The sequence below is a fragment of the Quercus suber genome, unplaced genomic scaffold (assembly GCF_002906115.3).
Source record: "Quercus suber isolate HL8 unplaced genomic scaffold, Cork oak 2.0 scaffold_226, whole genome shotgun sequence".
Lineage (NCBI taxonomy): Eukaryota > Viridiplantae > Streptophyta > Magnoliopsida > Fagales > Fagaceae > Quercus > Quercus suber.
In genome coordinates this window covers 398432-411742 of record NW_027069684.1, presented here as the reverse complement: position 1 = coordinate 411742, position 13311 = coordinate 398432, and the positions used below count along the sequence as shown (strand labels likewise).

Sequence of the window (13311 nt, the reverse complement as noted above, 5' to 3'; positions counted from 1 at the left end):
CTACAACCATACACACCTCTTACCCCTTTCATTGACCATCAACCCCATTCTTCACCAAAATATTTCAATAAAACCACCCTCTCCACAAATGAGTCTTTTCCTCTCTAAAAGTGCTCAACCATTCACCCCATCCCGCATTACGCATGGGATATTAAATTTAATACTTCAATAATGCAAACGAGATATTATGGATTAATAAGCCAAATATAAAGAGATCAAGACATAATAGAGAATGAAACACACACACCACACACACATATATAATAAATAAGACCTATCCCAAACAACAGCAAATATCTCCAAATTACCCTTTAATCCATCTGCAGCACTTGCTTCAAGTTCCTGCACATGAACCTATAATGAAAAAAAAAGGAGAAGGGGGGGTGGGGGTTCCAATTCAGATACCTATATAGCAAAATAAAGATATGATATAGAAACACGCACACTTTAAAGCAAAAGCCAAAAAATTTGAAATCAATCTCACCATTGTCCTATTCAATTCTACTTACACGATAAAATTTTGCATGAGCATTGCCCTTATCTCTAAAATTATATGAAGAATGTCATTAATGCTTTCCAGCCTGCAAACAGTTCCCTTTGCGTTGTTATGGTTTTCTTCCTCAAGAAGCACAGCAGCATCGTCAATTATATTAGTAAGCATAGAGGTAGTTTCATGCGTGACATTTAGATCAGCAAGTAGTTCAAGATGTAAGGCCCGGCCTAGTAAATCCCATTTCTTTGGACTGAATGGGCACTTCAGCAATCCGCTTCTCAAGCTTCAAAAGAAGTGCTGCAAGATATGTCTTATTACTCATAAGAAACATGACTAAGTATGAATGCCAGAGCACCCATCAAAAATACTGATAACGTTCTGTAGAAAGCTAACTTAAACTTTACAACACAATGAAAGTCTCACATGCATGTGATTGATTACAAGGAAAAATACTAAATAAAAGTAGGATCTAGATCGGCCAAATCGCTCTCTAAAAAATGCTACAATAGTGGCAATATTCTTTATAATGAAAATCAAACAAAAAAAAAACAAAAAAAAAAGAGTTTACCTTTAAGGATGGCAAAATTATCTGGATTGTGTGACTTGTCATTTGATTCTTCCCTCCTTGCTATAGAAAGGTCAATACAGTTTTTTGCTTCAGAAATACAAGCTGTTAGAAGCCAAGAAGGCAAGTCAAAAGAGGCTGCATCTGCACATAAGCTTTCCTGCATTATATTCACATTACATAAGAAACTATCCAATGTAACAAAAGAATCAAGTTGCTAATCTGCATAAATATCAATCACTTTTGGTTTTTTTTTTTTTAAATCACTAACAAGTTTCAAGAGTTGATAGCCAACTGAGTAAGAAGAGAGACATTCAAAAACCAGCACATATAGCTCCAAAGCTATAAAGACATTAGATTTCCTTTGTCACAGATTTCAATTATATTCCCTTACCAGATTGTGAGCTTCATCAAATATGAGAATACTGTTGTTCCAATCAACATTTAAAATTTTTCGAAGATTCCGATCAATAAGATAGTTATAAGGAGCAAATAATATATCAGCAACCTTGTGGAGCTCTCGTGATACATAATAAGGACACCTACAAGAAAGAAGTAGCAAGTAAATAGGAGGCAAAACCCATACAACTTGATTTTTTTCATTGGTTACACAAACACCCATTAAGTCTTGAACACGCAACTAAAGTCCAAACAACTGACTATGATATTTCTTTTTTAAGGAAAAAAGGTATTAAGAACCTACGGCCCAAATCTTCTTCCAACATTGACCAAATCCTCAATGTCAATAGGTTCATCTCCAAGATGAGGATTTTTCTTCATGTAGTCTACAATAGAAGCATAGATCATGAAAGTTAAAAATAAATACAAATGCTAATTACAATCAATCAATTGACTCTAGTAGATAATCAAAAAATAGAGATTATAATTTCCAACCCCTTCGCAACCATTCAAAAGTAAGCATAGTAGTAGGAAAACCACATGAATATAACCCTACCGGGTTATTCAACTTAAACAAGCAAATCCAACAACTTTATCCTTATCTACACATTCATTTTAAAAGTTTTCATGCGTATGAGAGAGAGAGAGAGAGAGAGAGAGAGGTTTCTTGCCAATATATGTTTTCTTTTTTCTTTTTTCTTTTTACTAGAGAAGAATCAGGAGTTCTTATATTTTTGCATCAGTTATGGACAAGCTTATGTGGCATTTTAATGATGAAATATTGAGGAAGGAGTCTACATGGTTTATCAATTTGTAAAAATAAAAATTAATTAAAAAAAAAACATAAATAAGATTACTAGAGAGATAATGCATTGGGTGTTTTAAAACAATGAATTCCTCTGAAGCATATTGATTTCATAAAAAATATAACTAACGGAGTGGTAATTAGCGTGGAAGCTAGACAAGGAAATCAGTGGCAAAGCCAGGAATTTGTGTGGGGGGACCAATTGTGACAATTAAGTATTCTTTTCCTTTTTTATACCATGTTCTTATCATATATCATAGAATTGGGGGGGGGGGGGGGGGTTGGGAAAAGTCCTTATAAATACAAATCTTGATGCAAAGGAAAAATTATATAACCTAATATATGTATTACAAAAAATATATATTTTACCAAAGCCTTGAAATGAGAGAATTTCAATATTTTCTTCTCCAATGTCAACCGAAGCTGGATATGAAAATTGAAATTAAGATGGATTTTTTTTTGGGGGGTTTTCAAGTTTCAACACTAAGAAACTACAATAGCAGAGCCTTTTCTTGCGGTACACTAGTGTGCACTGCCTGCTACCTTGAGTCTTGTCCCTTTTCATTTGTACCAGTGGGCGTGGTGTGTGTGGGTTCAAAACAGTGAGAAAAAAACACATGAAAAGAAGAAATCTACAGCCACGGCCTACACACAATAAAGCTTCTACTACAGCCTACATGCAAAAATAAGGTCTACTAGTGCCACTGCTACACGCAAAACCCATTTTAATGAAAGAATGGTCTGCTACAAGCAAGACCATCTTGTCTTGGTTTGAAAAAGATGAATAGTTGGGGTTCATCTATAAAATAAAAAAATAAAAAAAAAAAACAAACAAACAAATGGTTGGGATTAGACATGTTTTCTATAAAAAGAATGGGACTACCTTTTTCCATAAATCTGATGGTGGGAGGGCCATTTTGATATGTGCTTATCTAGGCATCCCATATAAGCATATATACTCAAAGATTTTTCTAATCCTTGGGGGGTCATGGCCTGGTCTCCTGTGGCTCCACCACCGAAGGAAACACAAGCAAATTTTAAATTAGGATAACATTAAGGATCAGCATTGAGTATTAATCTTGTGGTGCATGTTATATGCAAATATCATGATAGTGTACAAAACAAATTTTACAATGGAAGGGTGTGAGCTAACCCAACTGTATGAATCATATTTCCAATGAATAAATTTTGTTTGGAACCCCCTCTCCGTGTCAAATCTCCAGACCAATTATCCGAAGAGCCTTACCCATGATTAAAAATGTGTGAATTGCCAAGGACCCCATAATTTAATGGGGATGAGTCCCTTCTTACTAAATGTTACTTAAAATCCAATCAAAATGCCACAAAAAATAAAATTCCTTCAACCTTATTTAAAGCCATTTATCAATGTCATAATGATCCAGGTGGAAACAAGAATTTGGAATCAACAACATGGTGATAGCAAAGGTAATTATGCACCCAAAAGATGTTTGGTTCTAGACCATCTAGAATTCATGGTATCCAAATTATCATAGTTCATTCTCTTGATCTTTGAGCTGGAATCACTCTTCTATCCTTTATATGATATATGGTTTTATATTCAATCTCGTGTTTCCAGAAGACAGTTGAGGTAATAGACCTTGCTTATAAATTCCCTAATTTTAGTAAGCCCAATTATATATGTATATATACATATGAAGGGACAAACATGTGCTTAGAGTTTAACAGAATTACCAGCAACATGAGAATAATGGGCACAAGAACGCTTTCCACGCTTTCTACACAGCATACGGCAGGCATTTGTTTGTGTTTTTCCACGAAGCAAACTCACTTTATCATGAATGCACAATTGTTCACGAGATCCTAATACTACCATTTTGGGCCTGCATATATTAAACACTAGCAAGTTCAAACATTCAACTCACCTAAAGCAATAATAACAAGAAGCTCTTATCACAAAAGAACAAGTTATTGAGAATCAAAGTGTCATGGAATAAAGGTAATGCATCAAGAGGAAAAGCAATATCTATGGTTTATCCAATATTCAAAATCTTGCCAATGCACTCTAGCTCAAATGGAACCTCCTCCCCTTGTGAGAGCAACATGGAAGGGGAGGCCATGGGTTGTAAGACCCGTCAAGTGTGAATGTAATTTATTAATATAAATCAAATATTTAAAATCTCACCGCAAAAGAGGTCAAACTATAAATCAACTCTGACCTGTAACAGGTTCTCTTTAATTCTTGAATAACTTGCTGGATCTGGCTGTGAGTGCGTGAAGCATAAACTATGGTGGGAAGTTTTGAGCGAGCACCCTGTGACGGAGAAACATCTGATATGCTACCTTCACTCTGACTGCTCCTTTCTCTCATACCAGTTGAGAAACCCCCCAAACTCTTCCTCCAAGCAAGTGTGGCGCAGAGAAGACACAACGTTTTCCCAGTTCCTGTAGGGCTCTCCAACAGTGTATTGCATTTCTGCACATTGCATTAATTGAGACAATAAATTATGAAAACTTTGTATCGTTAAGTTAATAGATAAGAGAATTGAGTATAGGCCTAGTGACACTATGCAGCTTATAGAGTACATATCAGACAATCCAAACCCATAGAGCTTCAGACTATATGTTACACTATTAACATCTTTTTTTGATAATTAACAGTTAGAAAAATGCTTATATTGTTTTAGGTCATATACTAGATATCTGTAAACTTTTACAATAGAATTTACTTCAACGATTTTCTTCTGAGATTTATATTCCGTTTCGAAAGGATTTCTACTTACACTATGCTTTAAGCATTAAACCCCACTTTGAACAACATACCCCAATGTTCTATCATCTATGAGGAGTAAATTCAAGGGGGAGAATTTTATTTTTTGTTCCACAAGAATACAAAAACCATGGAGGCCTAATATACCCAATAACCACAATCTAACGAATCAAATACCAATTTAGTCCAAATAAATACTTACAAGCTTCTTAACCACAACCCCATTTCACAAAAACACCAAATTGATTAATTGAGTATTAAAAAAACACACAAAGCTACAGTCTTTCCCAGCTTCAGTCAACAATTTCAATTCTTTCTCCAAAAAAATTTTAAAAAAATAAAATAAAATAAAATAAAACGTTTTTTAAAAGCATGAAAAGTACTTTCAGTACGCTACCATGACATGATACATACAGCTACCAAAACGGTGACGTTTGGGGGGGAAGCTTACTTGTTGGAGAGACTGAATGACTTTTTCCATGTAAACAAGCTGAGAATCGTAGGCCTCGAATGGAAAATCCACATCGATACCTGTTATCTTGTACGTCGGCATTTCTTATTTCTCCGTTTGGATTTTTTTTTTTTTTCTCTCGGGAATATTAGGGGAAATTTTTCCGAGAAAGAAAAAATTGAGAACATTGGGTTTTGATCTTAAAACCCTAGAAAATGAATGATATATATATATAAAAAAAAGATGTAATAGGTAATGTGTTTTCCCGCCAACTTACACTGTAGTGTAGTGTGAGGGGTACTGCTGATAAACGGCCTTGAATCTCGCCGGAACAGCCGAAATTCTGTGTTTATTGCCTTCTTCTTTCTTTGTTTTGTGAATCAAAGCATAGCAATGGGTTTTTTAAGAAGATTTTAATAGTAAAAATATATAGAAAATATAAATAAAAATATTTTTAATAATTTTTTAATTGCCAAGTCCCGCCGCACCCGCACCCTACTTTTTCAAAAATTGCCAAGTCCCGCACCCGTACCCGCACCCGCACCCGCACTCGAGTCCCGAAACGCACCCGTGCTTCTTAGGTTTTTCCTATATTGGGATTATTTCGGGTTTTACATGTCGGGACACGGCATTTTAATTTTAATTTTTAATCCGCCTCAATTGTTTTCATATCTCAGTTTTTATATCTCCATTTTCAAAACTCATAACTCGGTTATCAATTTTTGAAAACACCTATTATCTGTTTCCTATTTCCATCACTCTAACTCATTTTTGAGTTTTGAGTAATGGAAACAAGTGTTAAAAACCAAACCAAACACAAAATTTTTGTGAGACCCACGTGTTTTGAGAACTCAATTATGAAAACTGAGTGATATGATCCAAAAACCCACTCATCCAAACAGGCTCTAAAACTCCCTACAATGAATTGCTGCCTAGTCATGCCACAGTTAACACCACTTCACCCTAGTCATGCCACAGTTCTATGGTGCCTCCACCATGAGTCCGTCGGAAAATGTAAATTACAAAATAGCATCAAAAGTTAATAAAGTACTTCCATAAATGAAGTCCAATATATAATAAAGATATTACAAGTCCAAGGGCCAAGCTCCATAATCATAATAACAATACTATTATTACAATTCCAAATTTCATAATAATAACAACAATTGTCCATTGATGGGTCATCCTTGCACTACTGGTGGATATCCATATTCATGATACCTTCAGGGAGATCATCCAATTGCAACTACATCAAAACATGAGTTCAAAAATAATTTAGCAAAACCATTTTAAATACTAAATATTCAAAAACTAAACGGCACATATCTATCACACAAAATCAAAATGAACCATTAATAGTAGAATATATAGTTCACATTCGACATATCAACAATATTCTATTTTAAAGGTTCTTTTTAGTTATCCATCTTAGCATATGAACTCAATCTTCTGAAACCAATATTAAAAAAATAATAAATAATAATATCACAAACCATGCTTTACTCATGTCTTTTATTAAAAAAAAAAAAAAAACATATTCTCACAAATACTTCAAGGTTCCAGGTACCAAAATTGATTAACTATTTGCCTTGTCTAAGCTAACACACTTAACAAAAACATTTTAATCTCTAAGTAAAAAGAAAAAAAAAGAGAACGTCTATTAGACTGGATCCCATTCTATGAAATATGAATGAAGTGAATATCCCTTCAATTTTCTAGATCCCAGCCAATGTATGAAAAGAATCTAACAAAACCCTGTTTAATTTTATGCTCAGACATCAAATATAATAGTAAAAATTACAAATTAAAGTCCAAACCAATTTTGAGGTAAACTTTTTCCTAAAAGAATCATATTCGAAAATATCAAACCTACACATCACGTCATTCTTTCTAGCTACATACATTTTCTTAACCATCAAGTGAACAATTGAAGAAAACAACTACACATAAAAATTTCAAGCCTGTTTCTTTTCTTTTTTTGTTTTTGATTTTTTGAGATGGTATAAAACAATTTAAGCCTTGACGCAACCCAATCCATGACTTTGTAAAGATGAAGAGGATACTGGAAACCACACAGCAGCTTGCTTTTTATAAATGACAAAATCATGACACATATCAGGCATTGAGTTGAGAATACAACTTTTCAGCTCAAACACACATGTTAATTGACTTCAATAAAGATTAACACCAATGCTCATTTTAAGACAAGGCATTAAACAAAACTTATGCTTTGTTTTTTTGGGTAAGTATTTGGTTGAACTTATATTGAATAATAATTACATTTGAAACTGAAAATTCTTCAAAGATTTTGACCTTGACGTATATTTTGGATGTCGGCATACTGAGACAGAGATAGGCACAGGTTCGTACTATTGAACACGCATATATCCCACTAGCGAAACATATCAACCACAATCTTCATTATTATTCTAAAGGCAAGAAAAAATAGACTGAAAGAGTTTAGACATGTAATAGTCTCTAAAATAGAAGTTGACAATATAGATGATCAAAGATATCACCTACACAACCAAAAAAAACCATAAATCCAAACAGAAAATGAATTAAACAAAAATTCAAAACAGTCTTCGACATCTTATCCGAAATATCCACATAAACTTCAAATTAATCAATCCAAACCCCATAATCCAAAAAGAACACGGGAAAATCATCAAACAGGCCAACTACAAAGGAAAACAATTTTATAACAACCAAAAACCCAAAGAGAAAAACAAAGAACAAAGTTTTTCTACTTAAGATCTTGTAGAAATCCATACATACCTCAATTAGGAACTGAAAAAGTCTTTCCATCTACAGACTTCAATTTTTTTCCAACCCAAATTTTTTTTTCAAATGAACCACTTTCAATGCAATTATAAGTGATATCCTGTCTTTGATGTCATCACAGAATTGAAAATACCAATGCCTCCATGACTTCTTCACTAGTAAGGTGCAACAAACGCTCCAAAATCCCACAACAAACCCAAGTCCGATGCTAACATAGAACCATAACCTTTCATAATCATCTCCATCTTGTTTGTTATCAACACTGCCGCTAGAAATAGTTGGGCCATCAAATGTTTCATCTCCTGGACACTTGATTGGAAGGGGAGACCCACACAATGAAGGGTTGCCCTTGTATATGGATGCATCATTTAGTGTTTGGAGCTGATTACCAGATGGGATTTTTCCCACCAAGTTGTTAAAAGACAGGTTCAAGTGTGCCAAGAAAGTCAAAGAGGACAGACTTTTAGGAATTGGTCCAGAAAGATTATTTTTCGAGAGATCAAGCGTTTCAAGCAACCGCAAGTTTCCAATATTCTGAGGAATGTTTCCAGTCAGATGATTAATTGACAAGTTCACTGTACCCAATTCTATGAGACGTGATAGTTCATTGGGAATTTCTCCCGTCAAATGATTCCCTGAAAGATCGATGCTACTAACAAACTCAAGAATTCTACCATATAAAAGCTCTTATCCTTTTGTCACTAAAATTGTTTCCACCTGATAATCGAAAACACCAAAGTAACTATTGTTGTAGCCATAAATCAAAGCAGTCAAATTGTCCAAACAATCTGGAATGCCACCACAAAGATTGTTTTGTGCAAGATCTAGGATGTGAAGACTTGGAAGATTGCACCATTGTCGAGGAATGATTCCACTAAATAGATTTGAACGTAAGCATAGCATTAAGACATGCGATCCTATCCATGATGGAAGGTTCCCTGAGAGATAATTTCCACCAAGATCAATGCTCCAAAGAGAACAATTTCTCAATGAAGAAGGAATTTCTCCATAAAGATTGTTGTTGCTCAACACTAATACTTCAAGGGAAATTAGGAAACCCATTGAGTTTGGAATTTTTCCAGATAGGTTGTTATATGCAACTTCCACAACCATTAGGAATTGTAAATCATTCCAATGATGGGGAAGCTCCCCTGAAAGCTGATTTTTCCCAAGGGAAAGTATTTCAAGCCCTTCTATTTTTGTTATGGACAAGGGAATTGTACCAAAAAGGTGATTCTTTGAAAGATCTAATATTTGCAACTTTGGCATTAGATCACCAATATTTGATGGAATAGGGCTTGAAAATAAATTGCTTTCAAGATACAGTTGGGCTACATTTTTAAAACAAAGTGGGATAGGACCCTCGAAGCGATTATAACTTAGATCAAAATAAGTTACATTTGGAAATACCAAGTGTTGTGGAAACTTCCCGCTGATCTGGTTTTTTGATAGATCCAAGTGAGTGAGTTGAGAAGATATCTTAGAGAACCAATCCTCAGGTATAGCTCCTGAGATTCCGACGTTCCTAAGGGTGACTTCTGTAAGCTCACTCTGAACTTGAAGCCATATAGGAAATTTGGAGCCAATAAGACAACTTTCTATTTCAAGATATTTGAGCTTGAAAGGAGGAACCCAGTCGTATGTCACATTGAAAATTAGAGATTGGTTTTTATCAATTGTTACTGCAAAACCTTCTAGTCTTGTGAGATTCATCAAATGAGCTTCTGTTATGACACCTTCCCAGGAATTCATATCAAGTTGCAAATTGACTAGCTTTGAGAGTTGTCCAAGACTTTCGGGGATGGTTCCATTCATCTCATTTTCATTGAGGGAAAATTGTTGCAAGGATGACAAGTTGCCAATAGAAGATGGAATTGAACCCGAAAAAAAGTTGTAATAGAGAAAGAGGCTGGTCAAGCTTCCAAGCCTCCCCAATGAATCAGGAATTTTCCCTGCCAAACTGTTAAAACTCAAATCTAGGAACTCCATGCTATTGTTCATGGAAGTTGAGAAATTACCTAAGAAACTATCAATACTACTGCCACTAAAATTGTTCCCTGAAAGATCTAGAGTCTTCAATTTGCAAAAAATTCCAAAGAAGCTTGGCAATTGACCACAAATTTTATGATTTCCACTCAAATCTAGGTCCTCAATATTTCTTAGGTTCACAAAATCGTATGGAATGGTACCTTGTAAAGCATTACCACGAAGATCAAGTTTTGTGAGGCTGGTAAGATTAAACAACCACTGAGGTATGGAAGAGTTAAATTGGTTGCCTGATAAATCAAGGACAGAAAGAGAGGTGAAATTAACAAACGGAAGGGAAAGAGGAAGGCTTTCAAGGTCACAAGAATATAAATGTAACTCAAGAAGGGAAGGAAGCTTATTAACTGCTTGCAACCAATCTGCTCCAACACCACTGAAATTCACTCCCGTCATATCTAGGTACTTCAAAGAAGAGAGACTTGACAACCAATCCATATTTCTGGAAGAGAGTCGCGAGAAGTCATCCAAAAAGTTTGGAGAGAAAACTGAGGACCTGTCCAAATTTGGAGGAATGTAGCCATTGTCGACTTTAAGGTCAAGATGTATCAAGCTCGACAAATTGCCAAGATGAGGAGGAATTCGCCCAGAAAAGGATGCGTAAGAGAGATCGAGATATATCAAGTTCTCTAGCATGCCAAAAAATTAAGGAATTTGAATTCCTATAAAATCATTCGCGCTTAGATCCAGGTAATTTAAATATTTCAAGTGAATCAAAGAAGCATTTACCTTACCACCTAGGCACGAATTGCAATATCTTGTCGTCTTTGAGTCATCGACATAAGTAAAGAGTTTAAATGCATTCCGAAGGTCAAGTTTGGTAACATGAAATGATTTGTTGTTGCACTCTATGCCTCTCCATTGGCAGCAATCTTCGCTAACCCAAGAAGAAAGCCTACCTGAAGGATCAGTGAGGCCTTTCTTGAAGCTGAGAAGGGCTTCTCTTTCGGTATGGATGCATTTGACTTTAGTGTGAACTTCACTGCATGAACTGAGTTTGATTATCCCCAAAGGGGAAGACGCAAACAAGGACAGTAGAAGAAATAGCATAGTAAGATTACTCATGGAGTTAATCTCGAAACTGAAATCCATGCTGCTAAAAATGTGTCTTGAGTGATTTCTATGAAACGAAAGCCATGTTTGAGGATGGATATTAATCGGTGGGATCACTCATCTGGAAGATTTTACAACCCCAGAATGGTCTGGTCAATGATGAAAGTTTTTCCACAAGAATTGTTTATGCATGAGTGTTTTTATTTCCAAAGCGTAAACAATGGTTTTGCCTTATGCGTGCGGTTTAGTTTAAAGATTTTTTGTAATGGAATTATGGAAATAGCCCTGGCCATTTGATAAGCCACTTTTCTTTTTTTTTTCTTTTTCTTTTTTAATAGACACCATTGGTTTTTTTTTTTTAGGCTCCCGCTAGCATCTGTAATACCCGAAAGTGCACGTAATATTTTGACTTGAGATGATTATATTCATTTGAATAGTATAAAATCTTATCACGTTGGCAAATCATTTGAGTGGAAATTTGATGTTTCACATGATGGGCAAATACTTTTTAATTTCAAATTAGAATTTTTTTCTATTTTTATATTTTTTGTAATAAAAAAAAAAAATCTATCCCAAATTACATCACGAAACTAATTAGTATGATATAAACTTTGACATTTCAATGATGAAAGTATTTCCACAAGAATTGTTTGTTTGTTTGTGCACAAGCGTTTTTCTTTCCAAAGCATAAACAATGGTTTTGCCTTATGCGTGCGGTTTAGTTTAAAGAATTTTTGTAATGGAATTACGGAAATAGCCCTGGCCATTTGATAAATCACTATTTTTTTCTTCTTTTTTAATAGACACCATTGGTTTTTTTTCTTTTTCTTTTTCTTTTTTTTCCCTTATTCCAGGCTTCAGCTAGCATCTGTAATACCCGAATGTGCACGTAATATTTTGACTTGAGATGGTTATAGTCATTCAAATAGTATAAAATCTAGAACTCTTTTCTCTCTTCTCTGTGTATGTATGTTTGTTTATCTTTTTTTTTTTTTTTTTGTAGTATAAAATCTTATCACGTTGGCAATGACCTTACCCCAATTATTTGGGCTGCTGGCCACAATTATTTAGGTTGATATGTTTTGGTATTTTGATAGATTGATTCTCCATTATATGTCCTCTCCTCTTATATCATTGTTTTGATTTTAGTTTGGGTTAATCAGTAGTTGTTTTTGAAGTGGAAATTTGAATTTATATCATAATATATTCTATTTTGCATGAAAATTTGATGTTTCACACGATGCGCGAATACTTTTTAATTTCAAATTAGAATTCTTTTCTATTTTTATATTTTCTTTTTGCAATAAAAATAATAATTAAAAAAAAAGTCCCAAATTACATCACGAAAGTAATTAGTATGATATAAACTTCAACAATTTTTTTTTATCTGAAGGAGTAATGTATATTGTTTACCATTTTTCTTTTTTTTTTAAGATAATACAATGCCTTTTACACCCATAATTTTTGTAAAATGTTTCTACAGGCCAATTTTAATGTGTGAGGTAAGAAAGTAACTTTCTACTATGGGAAAAATTATTCAATACAACTGGGAGGGCCATGTCAACAGTGCCTAGCAGCCCTATAACCAATAAATGCTACAATATGTTAAAAAAATATTTTATTAGAGTCAAAAAGAAGAAATGGAACAACCCTTGATTTTGAGAGGGCAAAACTTGGACATAGGAAAGAAAGCAATTGGAATATATGGCCTTCCGACACCATTGTTGAACGCTTAGAAGCTCTATCATCTTAATTCATATATATATTTTTTTTTTAAAAGTTATCCTGGAAGTTGTTTCTAACTATTGATTGATTTGCTTTACGAATGTTAAAAAAAATTGCTATTTAAACCGAAAAAATAAAATTTAAAGGAACAATAGACTTTATTTTGAAAACTGATTAATTGATTATAAAATTTATAAATAAGAATTAGAAGCACAAAACACAATCATGTCCTACTATTGAAAAA

At 34.1% G+C, this 13311-nt stretch overlaps 1 protein-coding gene and 1 long non-coding RNA gene across 2 annotated transcripts in view; both read right to left on the bottom strand.

Moving 5' to 3' along the window:
- LOC136061336 (regulator of telomere elongation helicase 1 homolog) overlaps positions 1-5842 on the bottom strand; it is an 8717-nt gene extending 2875 nt beyond the window's left edge. The window contains 10 exon segments of the mRNA XM_065780176.1: positions 257-354; positions 510-550; positions 553-713; positions 715-790; positions 1062-1218; positions 1453-1600; positions 1762-1843; positions 3976-4124; positions 4461-4717; positions 5463-5842. Coding sequence (XP_065636248.1) covers positions 257-354; positions 510-550; positions 553-713; positions 715-790; positions 1062-1218; positions 1453-1600; positions 1762-1843; positions 3976-4124; positions 4461-4717; positions 5463-5564 — 1271 coding nt within the window. The 5' untranslated portion in view covers positions 5565-5842.
- A 668-nt stretch (positions 5843-6510) lies between these two features.
- On the bottom strand, positions 6511-11508 carry LOC112008293 (uncharacterized). Its single transcript, XR_010631591.1, has 2 exons — positions 11019-11508; positions 6511-6708 (listed from the first exon to the last, which is right to left on the bottom strand). It is a non-coding gene; the product is annotated as an uncharacterized LOC112008293 (long non-coding RNA).
- Between the last annotated feature and the right edge of the window lie 1803 nt (positions 11509-13311).